At 43.8% G+C, this 21330-nt stretch overlaps 1 protein-coding gene across 15 annotated transcripts in view; it reads left to right on the top strand.

The window, feature by feature from the left end:
* The window catches only part of RIPK1 (receptor interacting serine/threonine kinase 1), a 43591-nt gene that overhangs the window by 11557 nt on the left and 10704 nt on the right, over positions 1–21330 (top strand). For 8 of the 15 annotated variants that reach the window (XM_078000995.1, XM_078000997.1, XM_078000989.1 and 5 more), the window contains 6 exons: positions 1575–1797; positions 2635–2809; positions 5864–6001; positions 7918–8146; positions 10259–10408; positions 14538–14614. In XM_078000995.1, the coding sequence (XP_077857121.1) occupies positions 1634–1797; positions 2635–2809; positions 5864–6001; positions 7918–8146; positions 10259–10408; positions 14538–14614 (933 nt within the window). In that variant the 5' untranslated portion in view covers positions 1575–1633. The remainder of the gene's footprint in view (positions 1–1574; positions 1798–2634; positions 2810–5863; positions 6002–7917; positions 8147–10258; positions 10409–14537; positions 14615–21330) is intronic. The other 7 variants (XM_015135438.3, XM_078000988.1, XM_001091986.5 and 4 more) reach the window with 1 other exon arrangement.

The following is a 21330-nucleotide window of genomic DNA, read 5'->3' as shown; positions in this document are numbered from 1 at the left end:
TGATGTTTGAGAGGTCTGGTTGCTTCTCATGTTTGCCAGTATTTGGTGCTATGAGTCTTTAGTTTTGGATATCCTGGTAGTTGTGTAGTGGTGTCTCATTGTGGTTCTCCATGGGTTTTTATTCTTCATTTCAGTTTGGGGAAAATGAATGAATGGAAGAAAAGAAGGGAGGAAGGATGAAGCAAATAGCTGTGCTTTGAGATCTGACGCTGTATACTTCACAGCCCTGATGGATATTCTCCAAATTCTACTCCTTTTTCACATTTTCTTCTTAGAGTTTGCATTGTTCTTTTTATATTCTTCAGATTCCTTTTGTTCATAATTTCTTAAACCTATTCATTTTCTACTGCCTTTCAGTTGTTAATTTACTGAAGTTCTTTGGTGCTTACTACTGCTGTTTGCTGTAGCTGCAGGGTCTGTCTCACGGCGAATTTTTTCTTTTGTGTTTTATAATTTTGGAAAGGGAGCTTATGTTAAATTTGTATTTGTGGGAATTCTGTCTAGCCTGGCTTGAGGGTATTGTTTGCTTTAGCCAATAACCTCAGGATGGCATCAGCCTGTGACCACTTCCTGTTCATAGTTAAGGGGATCCTCTCATTTCAAAGTCTGTATCTATTTGAAGACAGGCCCAAGGTTATAAATTTGCACAGACTTTTTTTTTTTTTTTTTAATACCTTGTGCCCAGTCCAAGACAAATATGTTTGTTTGCCACAGGCTGCTTTTTTTCTAGTTCATCCTTTCATCAAGGGGTAGCACATTGAGCAGTGCAGTGTTAAGCGGGGAGTCTTCATTCTACCTGCTTTTCTTGCATTCCTTGACCTCAGCTGGGCTCTAAACCTCGAATTCTGGATGGCGAGATTGGCACTGCCCTGTGTGAGCTACTGCCTGCCTCTGGTGCCGTTTCTGTCCCTAGAATTCTTTTCCTTTCCACGGAGTTCTGGTATGCATTTCAGTGAATGTTTGTATTATGTTGTCCAACATACTTATGTCCTTTATAGCCGGAGAGTTCTTAAAATTTTCTAATGCTCCATATTGCCAGAAATAAAAAGGCTGAGGGAATAAATATTATAGTCTTCTGTGATTCTTAAAAATATGAAAATTAGCTCATCAGATGACTGTAAGTCTATCCTCAAAAATCCAAGGCACATCAAGCATGTGGAATGTTACAAAAGTTTTTAAAAATGATCTTTTCTGCCAAGGGCAATGGCTCATACCTGTAATCTCTGCACTTTGGGAGGCTGAGGTGGGAGGATCCCTTGATCCTAGGAGTTCGAGACCATCCTGGGCAACATAGTGAGACCACTCTGCCCGCCCCCAACTCTTTACAAATAATTGAAAAATCAGCCGGGCATGGTGGGGTGCACCTGTGGCCCCAGCTACTCAAGGAGGCTGAGGGGGGAGGATTGCCTGAGCCCAGGAGGTCGAGGCTGCAGTGAGCTGTGATTGTGCCACTGCACTCCAGCCTGAGTGACAAAGTGAGACCCTGTCTCCAAAGGAGAAAATAATAATAATAATAATAATAATTATATATATATTCTTGTTGCCCTGAGGTGTTGTCTCTGTTTTCTTCACAGGGTACCGCTCTGACGGGGGGAGAAAAGTGGCAGCATTTTGGGTGTTCTTGAGCTTCAGAATGCAACCAGACATGTCCTTGAATGTCATTAAGATGAAATCCAGTGACTTCCTGGAGAGGGCAGAACTGGACAGCGGAGGCTTCGGGAAGGTGTCTCTGTGTTTCCACAGAACCCAGGGCTTCGTGATCATGAAAACAGTGTACAAGGGGCCCAACTGCAGCGAGTGAGTGGGGGCAGGGGTGGGCGGGCAAGCTCGGAGCGGGATGGGGACGCTGGCTGCCGTAGAGCCGCTGGTGGGTAGAGTGAGTGGGCGGGCAAGCTCGGAGCGGGATGGGGACGCTGGCTGCCGTAGAGCCGCTGGTGGGTAGAGTGAGAGGGAGCCTGCCAAGATGTCAGGGTGACGACGGCTCTTATGTTACTGTCGCTGACGCGGACTCCGAGGCTGGGTCGTGAAGGGCTCACAGCTAGTAAGTAACAGAAGAGACATGAACAAGAAGGAAATAGAGAAAGACAAAGAGAGAAGTGTGGTGAGGGGGACAATGAAAAGGAAACAGGAGGATGGGTGAAGACAGACCTATTCACTTGCTTCACATTTTCAGTGAGGACCAGCCCTAAGTATGAAAATAAAAAGGCAGTTCATTCCTGAGAGGTTCTGAGAACCTTCCCTTGAAAGCAACCAGTAGAGTGGTTTTACCCCTATCCCTCCTTTGTCAGAGTGGTTTTGAGAGAGGCTGTTTTTGTTTGTTTGTTTGTTTTTTGTTTTTTCAGTCACACGGTCCAGCACGGTCTTTTTTCAGGTTACCTTGCTGCTGTTCATGTACTTTTCATTCATTGATTCATTCATTCATTCCTTCATTGATTTACATTTTTTGAGCATGCACTGCCAGTTACTGGGCAGGAGAACTGTGGAGAAGTGAGAAACTGCTCTGCCTTCTAATGCTTCTGGCCTGTGCCTGGAAGAGATAGGTACAGACTCAAGCACAACCCCAGCACGTGGGAGTGATGTGTTGGAAGTGTACACCAGGCTCTTGAGGTGCTGGCTCTGCCAACCTCAGCATAGCACCTTTCCTGCCCACAGGCACAACGAGGCCCTCCTGGAGGAGGCGAAGATGATGAACAGACTGAGGCACAGCCGAGTGGTAAAGCTCCTGGGCGTCATCATAGAGGAAGGGAACTACTCCCTGGTGATGGAGTACATGGAGAGGGGCAACCTGATGCACGTGCTAAAAGCCGAGGTAGAGAGTGCCCCCCACACGGGGATCCCCAGCGCTTGGGCCCTGGCTGTCTGTTATGGCTGCCCTTGGGGTGTGTGTTTGCAGCTCATTAGTATAAAATTTGCAAATTGCTTGGTAGTTTGAATTTTCTTTTCCTTTTCTTATAGAGACAAGGTCTTGCTATGTTGCCCAGGCTGAACTCAAACACCTGGTCTCAAGCGATCCTCCCACCTCAGCCTCTCAAGTAGCTGGGATTACAGGCTCAATTTCCTGAAGTCAGTTTCTCCTTAAAACATCTCTGCCTTGATCCGGCCCAGTGAGTGGGCCACTCCTGTAATCTCAGCACTTTTGGCAGGAGGATCACTTGCACCTTGGTGTTCAAGACCAGCCTGGATAACACAGTGAAATCCCATCTCTACAAAAAATACAAGGTGCATGTGAACAGAGCAAGACCCTGTCTCAAAATCTTCCTTGCCTTTTGCTGCCCTGAGAGTGGTCTCTTCATCCTCTCGATCCTGCGGACAGTCCTCCGTAGTCTGTGTCTTAGGAATGTGATTGGCTGTTTACCATACCTGTCTGCTGTTCTACAATCTACAGTTCAGAGATAGGCCCTGTCTTCACGTTGCAGACATCATCTGATGTGGAGTATATGCATGATGGGATGACAATTAAATATGGATTGATTAATGAAAGGATGTACACTGTAAATGACCGTAAGAGCAGACAGAGTATTAGCGGTTGCACTTTGAAACCATTCAACAAAGTTTTATTTTAAAATAAATATAGAACATTAGCGGCAACAACACTGGATAGGATTTAAAACAAAAATAAAAATTGTTTACCAAAATCAAATTATTTGACAACATTTTTAAAAGGTAATGTGCCTGTTAAGATGAAGGCCTTGCACTAGTAGCTTATAAATCAATAGCTAATGCGACGCAGGCAGTAAAAGGAGGCAGGTGACTAAATGAGTGATATGGTGTGATGGTGGTTTTTTTTTCTTTTTTAAGAGAACGAGATCTCACTGTGTTGCTCAGGCTGGAGTGCAGTGGCACAGTCACAGTGCACTGCAGGCTTGAACTCCTGGCCTTAAATGATCCCCTCACCTCAGCCTCCTGAGTAGCTGGGACTATGGGCATGAGCCACTGCACCCAGCTATGTGGTGGTTTTTTTTTTTTTTCTTGAGAGGAGTCTCGTTCTGTCACCCAGGCTGGAGTGCAATGGTGCGATCTTGGCTCACTGCAACCTCCACCTCCCTGGTTCAAGCAATCTTCCTGCCTCAGCCTCTTGAGTAGCTGGGATTGCAGGCGCCTACCACCATGCCTGGCTAATTTTTTTATTTTTAGTAGAGACAAGGTTTCACCACATTGGTCAGGCTGGTCTTGAACTCCTGACCTTGTGATCCAACCGCCTTGGCCTCCCAAAGTGCTGGGATTACAGGCATGAGCCACCACTCCCAGCTGAGGGTGTTTTGATAGACATACTCGTCGTCCGCTGTGGGAGTGCAGACGAGAGGCACCCACTCAGCTTGGGATAGACAAGAAGGGCTTCTAATGTGAATGACAGGTGGATGTTTTGAAGCAGAGAATTAGGGAACAAGTGTTCTAGGCAGAGAGAATACCATGTAGAGACTGCCAAATTTGGGGAACTGTAAATTCCTGGGTTTGGCTAGAGCATAGATTGCACAAGGTATGGGGAGGGGTGGCGGGATATGGCTGCCTTTGTGGCAAATACTCCCACTTTTCCACTTTCTTCTCCTATCCCACAATTGCCAAGCCAACAGGCATCTCACAGAAATACCTTTGGGAAGGAGAAGAGGTGATCACTTACACTCATGGTATTATAGTTTGAGCAGATTGCTCTCCACCCCAGAACGAGAGAAAATCAGCTGTTTGAAGTAAACATTTTGATTGGGAAATAAGTCTTTGGTCTCCCATCCAAGTACTAACCAGGCGCAACCCTGCTTAGCTTCTGAGATGAGAGAGAAGTCATTTGGGACATGAGGCATTCTACAGGATCAGGGAAAGTTCAGGTGTGCCTGTTTGGACTCAGTCAGGACATCAGGAGGACCTGAGAGAGAAGCAGAAAGAGAAGAGAGAGGGGGACCAACTTACTTTGCTTGCTCCGAAGTGTTCCCTAAGTCCAAAGGTATACCGAAGAGGAAGGGCAAACATCTCTGCTCCTTTCTGTTTGGTGGTGAGCAAGCTGTTAACAGTGTCGCTCAGCTGCGCTATGTCATAAATATGGTTTGAGGGATAGACTTGGAATCTCACTTTTGTCATTAAAATTTTTTTCCTGTTAACCAACAACCAAAATACATATAAATTTTTAGGAAACATCTTGTTTGTATACTGATTTTTTGTTGTGAAGCAAAACTATTTTAACCACTATAATAGAAACTGGAATTGTTTGTTAATATTGATGTTCATATAATAAGAATACAATTATAGGAACCAGTGACCTGAGACTCTACAAAAGCCTGAAGTATCTGCTACCAGGTCATCAAATAGATATTAATTCACTGAAGCTTTGTCGTTTTAACATCATGTTTATCTCAGATTTTTCTATGATTGTAATCAGTGTGAACATGTTCCCTTGTATTCTTTTTTCTCTTAATGTTATTTTACATGTGACATTTCCATGGCATTGTTCATGTCCTTAATGTAAACTTAGTATGACATCGTATGAGTATCCCATAGAAAATGCTTGCTTGTATATTTATTCATCCATTCATTCAGCAAGCATTCCAGGTATAATCCTAGGTTCTAAAGATACAGTCCTAAATAATATATATTTTTGTTCTCAAGGAGCTTAATTTTATAGTATTTTATACATTACCAAATTATTGTGGGATTTTTGTTTTTACACTAACAAAATACAACATGAATACCTTTTGCCCTCCAAGAATGAAATCTTTCTTGTTTTCCAGTGACACCACAGCACTGTGGTGCGTCTGCTGGAAGGAAACCTGTAACCCTCTCCTCAGGCCCAGATCCCACCACCCTTTCATGAAACAGTTGCTTTGGCCTATTTGATTACCTTTCCATTTCATAGACTTAATGTCACTTGTTTTAGATGAGTACCCCGCTTTCTGTAAAAGGAAGGATAATTGTGGAAATCATTGAAGGGATGTGCTACTTACATGGAAAAGGCGTGATACACAAGGACCTGAAGCCTGAAAATATCCTTGTTGATGATGACTTCCACATTAAGGTAAACCATCATCTGTAGGCTTCCAGAAAGTTGGGTGATTTTAGTTTTAATTCTCCAATGTAAACCCATTCTTGTAAACTGGAGAAGCTAAAGGAAGACCTAGCTCAGCTTATAACTGGTGATGATGGTGCTGAAGGGCTCTACCAGCGATTGAAAGGAAAGACGCAGGCTTGATGGGATCAGGAGATAACTGTCAGGATAACTCATATCTTTTGGGGAGGAGTGGAATTGAGTGGGGGAGATGAGAAGTCCTCTTTCCTAGATTGTGTTTTTCTCCTCTGTTAGAAACATTCAAAAGTTGCCCTTTACATCCTGGAATGGGCCATTGGTGCCATAATGTGTCACCAAGACTCCCCTCCTCTGGAAATGCAGGGGAATGTGAGGGTGTGTGCAGAAAATCTTTAGAGTTCAGATATGGCCTAAGAGTGAGATCAGCGGCCGGGTGCGGTGGCTCATGCCTGTAATCCCAGCACTTTGGGAGGCTGAGGTGAGCAGATCACCTGAGGTTGGGAGTTCAAGACCAGCCTGACCAATATGGAGAAACCCCATCTCTACTAAAAATACAAAATCAGCCAGGCGTGGTAGCGCATGCCTGTAATTCCAGCTGCTTGGGAGGCTGAGGCAGGAGAATCACCTGAAGCCGGGAGGCGGAGGTTGTGGTGAGCCGAGATTGTGCCATTGCACTCTAGCCTGGGCCACAAGAGCAAAACTCTGCCTCTAAGAAAAAAAAAAAAAAAGAGAGATCAGCAGTGCATCAAAAACTTCTACTTTGAAATTTTGTTTTATATTTTTATTTGATTATTTGCTTCTGTGTTTTAAAAAATCAGTTTCCTTTGAACACGTTCTTTCCATTGTCATAAAGGGAACAAGGGAAAGGGATTTTTCTTTTGTTCATTCAAGGGCAGGATTTAGCTAGCGGGGAGTGTCATATCTAATTGGCTTTCGCAGCAGGAATCCAAGCACAAGCATCCAAAAGGGGAAGCAGCCCTGGGGGAGGCACTCAGGAGCTGCTCACACAGGGGCCTCTCTCCACCAGCAGGTTCTACGTCTAGTGCTTTGTCCTAGTCTTGGACAGGCCTTTAAAAAAAGGCCTGGGAATAAAAATTCCTCATTCATAACCTATCTTCAAATTCGTGACTTCCCTCTTATGTCGTGGGTTAGAATCTGTGGATTTTAGGTAATCATGTGCCACAGTTCATCCCCACATGCTCGCTTGGATTCCTGCAGGCAGAAGTGGAACTGGCACCTGTGTTCTCTTCTTCACTGCACTGCTCTGTCATTTTGCCCTGCCAATTCTGTTCTTGTTCTGCGTCTGACCTTGGTATTTTTCTCTCTGCTTTTTGTCTGTTTTTCTCCTCCTTCCCACCCCTTCTTCTCTTAGGTTCAGGCTACAGCTCAAAACAAGCAACACTGCAGTCCTTATCCTCAGCGTGTCTTTGGGATCCTTGGACACTCGCATCCATGGGCCTCTGGACGCCATTTGGGGAAATAGAAGGTGTAGTACTTAGCCACTGTCTGCTACATAAATGTGCAGAGAAGAAAATAACCATTTTTCCCCCAAGCCCCAGAAATAGTTGAAAAACATATGCAGAGTCAATGGGGAATTAGAACAAATATATTTGGTTGTTATTCTTGTCAGAAACCTCTTCTGCTTTTCCCCTCCCCCTTATTGCATAAGGAATGCGATACCAGAATTTCATGTAACGTTTCCTGCGGGGAGATTTTACAAATGGCTGAGGAGACACACAGTTTCTATGAGTCTGTTGAGAAGTCGCCATTTTGAACCTGCCCAGTGAAACCGTTTCAGGAAAATTTACCATACCTTATGTATACTGGACAAGCCCTAGATTTAAAGTCAGATCTGATTTGCTTATGGCCTTCACCAAATAATCCCCGTGGCTCGATGTCTTTCACAGATCGCAGACCTCGGCCTTGCTTCCTTTAAGATGTGGAGCAAACTGAGTAAAGAAGAGCACAATGAGCTGAAGGAAGTGGACGGCACCTCTAAGAAGAACGGCGGCACCCTCTACTACATGGCGCCTGAGCACCTGAACGACGTCAACGCAAAGCCCACGGAGAAGTCAGATGTGTACAGCTTTGCCGTCGTACTTTGGGCGATATTTGCAAATAAGGAGCCATATGAAAGTAAGGCATTAGAGGAGTGGGGTTTGATATGAACCAACACTGCCATATGAAGTAATGGGCTTCAGTGAAATCAGTTAAGGTTTATAATTGTTTATTCTTTTAATGTCAGTCTTGCCTGCTAAACTGTGAGTTCCGTGAGGGCAAGGACCATATCTGATTTATCCTCTGCCGTCTCCTCAGCATCTACACTCACTGTGCCTGGAACTAATAGGTGCCCAGTAAATTTTTGTTGAATGAATGAGTAATCCCATTTAGGAATCAGTGATCATAGGATGAATAGGACTCTTGATAACGTGTCATTAGCTTGAGAGATGCTGTAAAATTCCAGGGTTCTTCCTAGACAGGAAAGTTGATTGTTTCTGCTTGTGAGGACTTAGCCTTTCACACTACAAGGCATACACTTCATACTTTCACTCATTCACTTACTCCTTCATTCAAGAATTCTTTCTTTTCAGTCCCTACTGTGGGCACTTTAGTCGGCACCGGGAATATAAAGATGAGTAAGTCGTGGCTTGTGTAGAAGAACAGAGACACTCTTCAGTTTGTTAAGTGCATACACTAATGGATGTTTTCCTACATACTCATCTTGGGTGATCATCAGCTCCCGTGGTTTGATGATCATCTCTTTGCAAATGCTTCTTAAATCTGTGTCTCTGGCTCTGGCCTGGATATCCACTTGTCTTATGGTCAGATCCATTGCAGGCACCAAAGGAACCTCCAAAGCAGCATCCCCCAAACGCACCCATCTTGTTGACACTGTCCTGCAGCTCGCCCTGCTTCACTCCTCTTCATATGCTCAGGAAGTGGCATGGCCATCCTTTTACCAAGTTGCCCAATAAGAAACCTTAGAGTCATCCCAGACTTGCCCTTGCCTCTCTCTCCCACATTCTATCAGATCTCAAAACCTATGAATTCAAGATATATATATGACTCAAGATATATCTGCAACCCATCTGCCTCTCTCTGTCCCCACTGGCCTCTGCTTAGTTCAAACCCTCACTGTTTCTGCGGCAGGCTCCTTCCACTGTCCACCATTCATGTGGCAGCCAAAATGGTTGTCCTAAAAGGCACATGTGACCCTTTCCCTCACATACTGGAAATCCTTCCCAGATGCTCCATGGTGTTCAGGATGAAGTTCGAATTCCTTAGTGTGGAATAAAAGGCCTTCATATTCTGGCCTTTGCTTCTCTACTGGCCTCATCCCTGACCCTCCCTTCTTTGTCAGTTAGACTGAGTGAGGAATTTCTGGGATGTGTCATGATCTCTGTGACTTCTAGTCTGTTGATATCCTGCTTCTCTTGCCTGGAGTTCTCCTCCTTAAGTCCCCCTTTCCCATTCTTTACCTGCTAATTTTTCTGGACTCAACAAAGCCTTCCTGGATCTTTTTAGTCAGGGTTGTGCTACTGGAGCCCCTTGTACATTCTTTTTTTTTTTTTTTTTCCTTCTAAGACGGAATCTCACTCTGTCACCAGGCTGGAGTGCAGTGGCGCAGTCTCAGCTCACTGCAACCTCCACCTCCCAAGTTCAAGCAATTCTCTTGCCGCAGCCTCCCGAGTAGCTGGGACTACAGGTGTGCACCACCACGCCCAGCTAATTTTTGTATTTTTAGTAGAGATGGGGTTTCACCATGTTGGCCAGGATGGTCTTGATCTCTTGACCTCGTGATCTGCCTGTCTCAACCTCCCAAAGTGCTGGGATTACAGGCATGAGCCACCGTGCCCAGCCCCATCCTTTTTGAATAGCAATGATCACTCTTGTGTTTTAAGTCACTCTCATTAACTTGAGCTCCTGAAGGCAAGGACTGTCCCATATTTGCCTTTGCACATGGAGCGTGCCACTGGCCTTGCCCACATAATCTCTGTTCCATCAGCAGGTAGCTTTGTTGAGAATTTTGTTTTATCTGCAGACATTAAGCTATTGTTTGGTCATCTCTGTAGTGGAATATGTCAGACAAAGAGCTGACATATTCCACTCTATAGAATGAGGCAGCTGTACCACAGGCATACCAGAGGCTGAAAAAAATGAGCAGTATTGTTCAAGTTCTGTCACCTTCCTGCCTGAGAGAGGAGCAAGACCTGAAAGTCTCAACCTCAGCTCCTCTTTGCTTTACAGATGCTATCTGTGAGCAGCAGCTGATAATGTGCATAAAATCGGGGAACAGGCCAGATGTGGACGACATCATTGAGTACTGCCCAAGAGAAATTATCAGCCTCATGAAGCTGTGCTGGGAAGCGAATCCAGAAGCTCGGCCGACATTTCCTGGTAAGAGCATCTTTTCTGACTGTGTAGGATGCATCCTGTGTGGTGATTTTCCCAGTAAGATGTTGTTAGGAACTTGGTTTGAATCCTCAGAAAACTGAGTTCAACTTTACTTGTGGTTTTAAACTGATTTTCTAGATTTCAAACATGTTGTTCAGTGCAAAGAAGCCATCTCTCAAAAGCATGAAGGCACATAAGGCCTTCTTGTTTCCTTTTTTTGTAACTAACTTTTTAACTTGGGTTTAAATATACATAACTTTCAAATTAACATTGTAACTGTTTTCAAGTGCACTGTTCAGGGGCAGTAAGTACAGTCCCACAGTACATTCACTCTCCATCATCTCTCTCCCTGCCCCTGGCAACCCCCATCCTACTTTCTGTCTCTACGAATTTAACTGCACTGGGTACCGTATATAAGTGGAACCATACAATATTTGTCCTTTTGTGTCTGGCTGATTCCACCTGGCATGATGTCCTCGAGGTTCATCTGTGTTGTAGCAGATGTCAGAATTTCTTTCCTTTTCAAGGCTGAATAATATTCCATTGTATGAATAGACTGCATTTCGTTTCTCCATTCATCCGTGTATGGGCTTTCACCAGCCTTCTTTGCTTCTTCACCTCTTTTATTTCCATCCCCTCCCTTGTTTAGCTGGCATCTTTAGAAAGTATTTTGCCATTTAGACTGGCCCTGTCATACAGGGATGGGGAAAGGTGCCTGGATGTTTGCTGAGCAGTATTCTATGGTGTGGATGTACCACAGTTTAACTATTCACTCCTTGAAAGACTTGTTTCCAGTTCTTAACTGTTGGGACTAAAGCAGCTGTAAATATTCATGTACATGTTTTTGTGTGAATATAAGTCTTCATTTCTCTGGAATACCAAGGAGTGCAGTAGCTAGGTTGTATGGTAGTTTCATGTACAGTTTATTTAAAAAATTCCCAAACATTTTCCCAGAGGGGCTGTGCCATTTTATATTCGGTGTCTGCGTGATGCAGGTTCTTGCATCCTCACCAGCATTGGGTACCCAGGCTACTCACACTTCTGCTCAGCCAACTACAAATTTATTTGAGTATTCCCACAAGCCGCACTTCAGGTCTGGGAATTCATTAGAAAGACTCACAGAACTCAAGAAAACATTTTGCTTATGTCTTCCCTTTTACTGTACTGGGTACAATTCAGAAACAGCCAAATGGAAGAGCTGTACAAGGTGAGGTATGGGAGGAGGGTGTACAGAGCTTCCACAGCCTTTCAGGACACACCACATTCTGGTGCTTCTATGTGTTCAGCAACCTGAAGCTCTCCACACCTTCCCATTTAAGGTGATTTATGGAAGTTCCATTACATACGCATGATTGATTAAATCATGGTCATTGGTGCTTGAGCTTAATCTCCAGTCCCTCTCTCCTCACTGGAAGTCAAAGGTGGAGCTCAAAGTCCCAACCTTCTAATTATAGCTTGGTCTTTCTGGTTGCTAGCCCCCATTCTGAAGCTGCTTAGTTTTCTGACCCCACCCAAAAGACAGTCTTAGAAGACTCCAAGGATTTTAGGTGCTACCTGCCATGAACAAAACCAGACCTTTCTGATTCTCCAAGGTGTCTTATTTTATTGTTTCCTTTCTGTTTAGGGAACTTTCCTTAATCATTCTTTTAGGATATGTCTGAACTCTGTCATTCCAAATTTTTTTTCCTTATAGGTAAGGTGTTATTTTTCTCTTGCTGCTTTCAAGACTTTGCCTTTATTTTTCAGAGATTTAGTTATTTGTCTTGGTGTGGATTCCTTTGGGTTTATTCTGTTTAGGTTTTGCTCAGCTTCTTGAATCTGTAGGTTTATGCCTCTTACCATATCTGGGAAGCTTTTGGCCATTATTTCTGTAAGTACTTTTTAGCCCCCACTCTCTTTCTCTTTTCCTTCTGGAACTGTGACAACAAAAACTGTATCTTTGGTTATAGTCCCACAGGTCCCTGAGGCTTTCTATTTTTTTTTTTTTTCCAGTTAATTTCCTCTCTCTTGTTCAGACTGGATAATTTTATCATTCTGTCTTCCAGTTCACTGATTTTTCTGTTTCTCCTTGATTCCACAGTTGAACCATCTACTGAGCCTTTTTTTTTTTTTTTTGAGATGGAGTCTCCCTCTGTCCCCCAGGTTGGAGAATGCAGTGGCGCAAGCCCCGCCTCCCGGGTTCACTCCATTCTCCTGCCTCAGCCTCCCGAGTAGCTGGGACTACAGGCGCCCGCCACCCTGCCCGGCTAATTTGTTGTATTTTTAGTAGAGACGGGTTTCACCATGTTAGCCAGGATGGTCTCGATCTCCTGACCTCATGATCCGCCTGCCTCGGCCTCCCAGAGTGCTGGAATTACAGGCGTGAACCACTGCGCCCGGCCTACTGAGCTTTTTATTATATTTTGGTCATTGAAGTTTTCAGCTCTAAAATTTATATTCTCCCCTTTTTCGCTGAGACTTTCTATTTTTCATTTGTTTCAAGCAGGTTCATAACTATTAATTGAATTGTTTTTATCATGGCTGTTTTAAAATCCTTGACAGGTAATTCTAACATTGCTGTCATCTCAGTATTGGCATCTGTTGATTGTCTTATTTCATTCAGTTTGGGACCTTTCTGGTTCTTCATATAAGGAGTAATTTTTCTGTTGAAACTTGTACATTTTCTTACTGTGTTGTGAGATTCTGTATCCTCTTTAAGCCTTCTGTTTTGGCTGAGCTTTTCTGAGACTGCTCTGACAAGGGAAGAGTGGTGGCCACCTTACTAGTGCTGGGTGGAGGTAGAAGTTCAGCCTCTCCACTCAGCCCTTATTGACGCCCATGGTCAGAGGCTCCTCTTCCCTGCTGGTGAGGGGTGGGAATTCTGGCAGAGTCCACATAGTCCCCACTGACACAGAGGTGAAGGCACCTCATTACGACTGGACAATGTTAAAAGTCCTGATTCTCCACTAGACCTCCTCTGACACTTCCCCAGTGGGGAAGAGGGGTCTTGTTACTGCCATGTGGGGCAAATCCAGGCTATTCTTGTGTTCTCCTGACACCATAGGAGTGGAGGGGCTCATTATCAGCTGGCAGGTAGGACAGCCCTGGCTTCCTTTTGGGCCTTCTCTGACATTACCCCGGTGGGGATGTTGAGTTTGTTGAGTTTGTTGAGTTACATTGTTACTGTCTCACCGGTTGGATGTGGAGGCTCTGCACTTGGCCTTAGCTGCTGTGGGTCGGGGTGCAGCCACAGGGTTTGTCTGTGGGGGTTGGCTGGAATAGAGTGGTTGTTGACTAAAAGTTTTCTCCTATCCAAGTACTAACCAGACCTGACCCTGCCTAACTTCCAAGGGCAGACAAGCTTGGGCACATTCAGGATGGCATGGCTGTAGACTGACTAAAGTTAGTTTTCTGTCTGCCCCTTGCTTAGTTCTTTGGCTAGAAAGAGCAGGCTTTGGTTGGAGATTTTTTTTATCTGTGGCCGTTGATGGTTTGAGGTTGCCACCTTTTCAGCCAAGTCTGAGATATGAGGAAAAGAGAAAATCCAGTGAACTCGCTATCGTGTGTTTCATCTGATCCCGAGGTTTCCCGCTGGTCTGCCTTCTTCTCTTCTCCTTTCAGAGACTCTGTACGTTTGTTTTATAAATAATATAGAGGATGTTTTTGTTGTGCTTAGAAGGAAGAATAAGAAGAAAGTATGTCCACTCCATCTTCCTGGAACTGGAAGTTTCTTTTTTCTTTGAAGGCTAACAGCTGTAACCCATTACTCTAAATCCTTGCTCTGAGTATCCCGACCTCTCATAAATCTGATGCCAGAGGGACAGAAACAGGGAGTTCACCCATCCCTGTCCAGCTGGAGATGGACTCACATCGGGGAGCGGTTTGTGTTGCAGCCGGAGAAACTGCAGCACGAATAAAAAGCACAAAGAGCACAGGCTGTTTCAGCAGAAACCCCTGGTTCCTGTGTTAGCCCATCCCTTGTTCTATTCATCTTATTAGTCTCTATCAGAGTCAGTGATTTGGAGCTTAAGTTTTTATTTTACTGCTTTGCCCACAGACTGAGGTAAGTAATTCAAAGATAATAGATGGCTAATATTTTTTATTTTATGTGAGAAAATAATTAAGAAATTTAAAGTACATTTTATTCTTACAGGCATTGAAGAAAAATTTAGGCCTTTTTATTTAAGTCAATTAGAAGAAAGTGTAGAAGAGGATGTGAAGAGTTTAAAGGTAGGCAATATAGCAGATGCTTGAAATATTAACATATCAAAATATATACTGTCAATCGTGAAAACCAAAACAATGTGATTTGTTATTGAGATTTGAGGTAAGCTAGCTTGGTAAACATATAAAACAAAATGAGCAATTGTCTGCAAATATCATCCTGTTGGCATACTGGACCCATTTCTCCTTCAAAACTCATGAAATGAGAGAACAAATATATAGCAGTATGAAAACAAAAGCACAGTGTCACTGGCAAAGAATGGAAAGCACCATAAGTGGATCAGTCATTTTGAGGAATTCTTGAAAGATAGAAAGACCACAGATTTATTCTGCGGAGACATATAACAGAAAAGGAATACTAACCCAAGACATAATGCTGAGGAAGAAGTACCGGAGGGGCAGTCTTGGGTCAGTGTACAGAAGTAACAGCACAGTCACCTGGAACGCTGACAGGGGAGTCACTCGAGAACCTCATTTATGCTAGTTAGGAAAGCTGGCTTCTCTCCCTACTTCTCCTGTACTTAGCAACAGATGGCAGTAGCATCTGCCCAAGACTGAAGCAAGGAGGTGCTGTCTGGGGTGAGAGGGGCATGACAAGGCCTCATTAGGAACCAATCAACTAAGAGAATGGAGACCACCCTGCCCCGCCCCCGCCGACTCTGGAATCAAGCTACTGCCATACATCTTCCAGCAACTTACCCCCATAGTCATGAACAGGAGGCTACGGCAAATGAAACAGGCAAACAGATTTTAAAATATAATTTAAAAAAAAGATTGGAATCAGCTAAGATAAACTCTAAGGCAAAAAAGCATTCCCTCAAACAATCAGGAATATTTCATAATGATAAAAGGCCCAATGCATCTGGAAAGTATAACCACTTTAAATGTGAATCCACCGTCAATAACATGACCTCAAAGTCAACGCAGCAAAAAGTGACAGAACTCAAAGAAAAACAGACAAATCCACAATTACAACTGAAGAAGAATTTTTTTTTTTTTTTTTGAGATGGAGTCTCGCTCTGTCCCCCAGGCTGGAGTGCAGTGGCACTATCTTGTCTCACTGCAAGCTCCACCTCCTGGGTTCACACCATTCTCCTGCCTCAGCCTCCCGAGTAGCTGCTGGGACTACAGGTGCCTGCCACCACGCCCAGCTAATTTTTTTTTTTTTTTTTTTTTTTAAATAGAGACGGGGTTTCACCATGTTAGCCAAGATGGTCTCAATCTCCTGACTTCATGATCTGCCCGCCCTGTCCTCCCAGAGTGTTGGGATTACAGGCGTGAGGCACTGTGCCCAGTCAAGTTTTTTGTTTTTTGAGACAGAGTCTTGCTTTGTTGCCCAAACTGGAGTTCAGAGGCACAATCTCAGCTCACTGCCATCTCTGCTTCCTGCGCTCAAGCGATTCTCCTACCTCAGCCTCCCAAGTAGCTGGGATTAAAAGCATGTGCCACCATGCCCGGCTAATTTTTTTATTTTTAGTAGACATGGGGTTTCACCATGTTGGCCAGGCTGGTCTTGAACTCCTGGCCTCAAATGATCCACTTGCCTCGGCCTCCCAAAGGGCTGGGATTACAGGTGTGAGCCACCACGCCAGGCCTATATCTCAAACTTAGTTTTGTGTGTGTGGAAAGTGGGTGTGAGGAGTGGAACTTGACAAACCCACTCTGAAATCCATATGAAAAGGTAAAGAAGAGAGTAAGAACAGCCAAAATGCCCTTGAGGAAGGACAAGACTAGTAGTGAAGGGCTTGTCTTATCAGATTCTTATCAAGAATTATAAAGCTATATTAAAAAGACAGTGGTATTGGTGTGGGGTGGACAGCTACTGTTGGAATGGAGTTGAAAACCCATAGATTTACACATACCTAGAAACTTGATTTTGACAGAGATGGCACTGCAGAGCAGTGGGGAAATGACAGTCTTTTCAATAAATGGTGCTGAGACAACTGGGTATCCGCACGGTACAAAAATGAAATTGGGCTTCTACCTTACACCATACCAAAAAATCAGCTCCAGGTTGATTACTGACAGAAATGTGAAAGATAAAATTATAAAGCTATTGGAAAATATAGGAGAGTTTCTTCATATCAGGACAGGGAATCCTCAACAGTACACAAAAGCATTAGCTGTAATGGTAAGAATTGATAAATTTTAAAATTTATAAAATTTTAAATGAATTTTAAAAATGAATTTGTAAATGAATTCATTGTAAAATTCTATAAATTTATAGATACATTTAATACATTTATAAATTTATAAAATGTTTAAATTTATAAATTCATTTAAAAACTTTTATTCATCAAAATAAACTATTAAGAGAATGGAGGCTGGGCATGGTGGCTCATGCCTGTAATCCCAGCACTTTGGGAGGCTGAGGTGGGAGGATCGCTTGAGGCCAGGAGTTCGAGACTAGCCTGGGCAACATAGTGAGACGACCTCCTTACAAATAATAATTAAGAAATTAGGGCCGGGCACGGTGGCTCATGCCTGTAATCCCAGAACTTTGGGAGGCCGAGGCGGGCGGATCACAAGGTCAGGAAATTGAGACTATTCTGGCTAACACGGCGAAACCCATCTCTACTAAAAATACAAAACATTAGCCGGGCATGGTGGCGGGCGCCTGTAGTCCCAGCTACTCGGAGGCTAAGGCAGGAGAATGGCGTAAACCCGGGAGGCGGAGCTTGCAGTGAGCCGAGATCGTGCCCCTGCACTCCAGCCTGGGCAACAGAGCTAGACTCCGTCTCAAAAAAAAAAAAAAAGAAATTAGCTGGGCATGGTGGTGTGCACCTGTGGTCCCAGCTACTCAGGAGGCCGAGATGAGAAGCCTGCTTGGGCCTGGGAGGCTGCGCCATTGTGCTCCAGCCTGGGTTACAGAACGAGACCCCATATCCAATAAATAAATAAATAATAAACAAGCAAACTAGTCACAGAATGGGAGAAGTGCGACACACACATAACTGACCAAGTACTTGAATACATAAAATCTAGAGAAATTTTATAAATCAGAAAGGAAAAGATATGCAACCCAGTTAAAACAGGGATGAAATAGTTGAATGGGCACTTCACCAAAGAGAATAAATATACCAAAAAAGCGCACAACTTTACTGGTAATTGGAGAAATGCAAATTAAAACCACAATAAGATAATATTATGTGTCTAAACATTGGCAAACATGGCTTTTCTAAACGACAAGAAATAAATCCAAATAAACAGTGAAATGTGTTGATGGATGGAAAGACTTGACATACTAAAGCTGTCTATTCCCCCAACGTCATTTACAAAGGAGTGCAATCCTAATTAAAAGCACAACCAATTCTTTATGGAATTCAACAAGCTGACTCTTAAGTTTATGTGAAAGAAAAAATGTACAAAGATAGCCAAGAAAATTCTGAAGAAGGAGATCAGAACAGTGTAGACTAGAGCAAGGATAATCAAATAGATTAATAGAAAAGGTGAGTCTTTGCAGGTTGGGTTTTCCAGAAGCAGCCACTGAGTTGGGGACTGGGGTGCAAGGAAGGAGTGGGAAGCAGGAATGAGCAGAGGAAGAAGTCAGAGGGCAACGAAGCCTGAACAGAGAGCTCTGGCAGCAGGGAGCGCTGAGCAAATGCCCCTCTGGCTTATTCCACGTCAGGCTGAAATGGCCAAGGCTTTATCTCCTTGCCTTTCTCAGTCACTGGCTCAGAAGGGGAGTACCTGGGGCAAAGAAGTTCACAGCTACAGGCTGTTTGTTCACTCAGCTCCTTGCAACAGGGCAGCAACTCCCTCCTTGCTGGGGAATCTGACAGGCCCATCACTGTGTCTACCACAAAGTCCAGAATCAATCCATGTATGTTTCTTAAGCTGCACACAAAATTTGCAAAGTATAAAGAAAAAGATTGGCCGGGCGCGGTGGCTCAAGCCTGTAATCCCAGCACTTTGGGAGGCTGAGATGGGCGGATCACGAGGTCAGGAGATCGAGACCATCCTGGCTAACACGGTGAAACCCCGTCTCTACTAAAAAATACAAAAAAACTAGCCGGGCGCGGTGGCGGGCGCCTGTAGTCCCAGCTACTCCGGAGGCTGAGGCAGGAGAATGGCGTGAACCCGGGAGGCGGAGCTTGCAGTGAGCTGAGATCCGGCCACTGCACTCCAGCCTGGGCGGCAGAGCGAGACTCCGTCTCAAAAAAAAAAAAAAAAAAAAAAAAAAGAAAAAGATTATTGTATATGACCTCATGAAAATGGAAAGGGAGTTGAAAAGGAGAAATTGTGTTTAGCAAAGGATTAATACCTAGAATATTTAATAGAATGCCTACAAATAAAAAACAAAAATAGGCTGGGCATGGTGGCTTACACCTGTAATCCCAGCACTTTGGGAAGCCGAGGCGGGCGGATCACAAGGTCAGGAGATCGAGACCATCCTGGCCAACATGGTGAAACCCCGTCTCTACTAAAAATACAAAAATTAGCCAGGCATGATGGCGGGAGCCTGTAGTCCCAGCTACTTGGGAGGCTGACGCAGAAGAATAGTGTGAACCCAGGAGGCGGAGCTTGCAGTGAGCTGAGATCGCACCACTGCACTCCAGTCTGGGCAACAGAGCGAGACTCCGTCTCAAACAAACAAACAAATAATTCAAAAGAAAAATAATAGACAAAGAACACAGACAATTCAAAAAATAAACTGAACAACACAGTTCAGAAAAGATATTTGGCCTTGCCAACAGAGAAAGGCAAAATGAACCTGTTATGATTTTTCATCCATTAGATTGAAATTTTCAAAAGATTGATGATACAATGTGTTGGTGAAAATGCAGAATAACAAGCAGTCTTCTGCACTATTGGTAAGAGTGTAAATTGGAGAAGTTTATTAGAAGGTGTGGCATCCAACAAACGCCACAAGCCCATAAGTTTTGTTGCAATTCTACTCTCAGTATTATCTGTACCACTCACATGTACACTCAAAGATGTAGCTTCCGTTCTTTGCACCTTAGTTTATAAGAGTGAAAAATTACAAACAACTCAAATGCCCATAAGTAAATGCCCTAAATTATGATTCATCTAAACTACACAATACTAATAGCCATTTAAGAGAAAGAGGTGGCAACTAACATGTAATGATATAGAAAGATCTTCAAGATTAGCTGTTAGTGAAAAAATAAGTCACATAACAATACTTACCGTGTGGTCCTTTTAATGTTAAAATATATATAGGCCGGGTGCAGTGGCTCATACCTGTAATTCCAGCACTATGGGAGGCCGAGGTGGGCGGATCACTTGAGGTCAGGAGTTGGAGACCAGCTGGCCAACATGGCAAAACCCTGTCTCTACTAATAATACAAAAAACTGGCCAGGTGTGGTGGTGCATACCCGTAATCCCAGCTACTCAGGAGGCTGAGGCATGAGAATTGCTTGAACCCAGGAGGTGGAGGTTGCAGAGAGCCAAGATCGTGCCACTACACTCCACCCTGGGCGACAGAGTGAAACTGTGTCTCAAAAAAATATATATATATAAATACACACACACACACACACACACACATATATATACACACATATATATACACACACACATATATATAGTATATTTCTGGAATGTGTGTGCAAATTCCTAGAGAGAGAATAAGAGTGATATGCACCACACTCTGGATAAGGCTTGCCTCAAGGGAATGGAAGAAGGCGCTCAAGGAATGTTTGGGTGTTATTCTGTGTGATTCTGCATTGTTTGAATCTTTGGGGTTTCTTTTGGTGTTTTTTTTTTTTGGTTTTTTTTTTGAGACAGTCTCACTCTGTCACTCAGGCTGGAGTGCAATGGCACACTCTGGGCTCACTACAACCTCCACCTCCGGGTTCAGGTGATTCTTGTGCCTCAGCCTCCCGAGTAGCTGGGATTACAGGCGCGTGCCACTACACCCAGCTAATTCTTTTGTATTTTTAGTAGAGATGGGGGTTTCACCATGTTAGCCAGGCTGGTCTCCAACTCCTAACCTCAGGTGATCTGCCCGCCTTGGCCTCCCAAAGTGCTGGGATTACAGGCATGAGCCACCATGCCTGGCCATGTTTAACTTTTAAGAACTATTAAATTGTTTTACACAGTAGCTACACCATTTTAAATTCCCCACCAGCAATGCACAAGGATTCCAATTTCTCCAGCATCTTCCCAACAGTTTATTTATCATTTTCATATTACAGTCACTCTCAGGAGTATGAAAGTGTACCTCATGGCGGTTTTCACTTGCATTTCCCTGTGACTAATGATGTTGAGCATCTTTTCATGGCTTGTTGGCCATTTGTATATTTTCTGTGGAGAAACTGCTATTCAAGTTCTTTGCCCATTTTTGAATTGGGTTGTTGGTTTTTTGTTGTTGAGTTGTAGGATTTTTTTTTTTTAATGTTCTGGATTTCATCCATTATCAGATATATATGGTTTGCTATTTTTCCCCATTATTTTATTTTATTTATTTATTTTATTATTATTATTTTTTTTTTGAGACAGACTCTCACTGTGTCGCCACCCAGGCTGGAGTGCAGTGGCGGAATGGTGGCTCACTGCAACCTCTGCCTCCCGGGTTCGAGATACTCCTGCCTCAGCCACCTGAGTAGCTGGGACTACAGGCACACACCACCACACCTGGCTAGTTTTTGTAGTTTTAGTAGAGACAAGGTTTCACCATGTTGGCCTGGCTGGTCTCGAACTCCTGACCTCATGTGATCCACTCGCCTTGGCCTCCCAAAGTATTGTTTCCTTATTC

This window comes from Macaca mulatta, chromosome 4, assembly GCF_049350105.2.
Source record: "Macaca mulatta isolate MMU2019108-1 chromosome 4, T2T-MMU8v2.0, whole genome shotgun sequence".
NCBI classification, from domain to species: domain Eukaryota; kingdom Metazoa; phylum Chordata; class Mammalia; order Primates; family Cercopithecidae; genus Macaca; species Macaca mulatta.
This window is presented reverse-complemented; position numbering and strand designations above follow the sequence as displayed.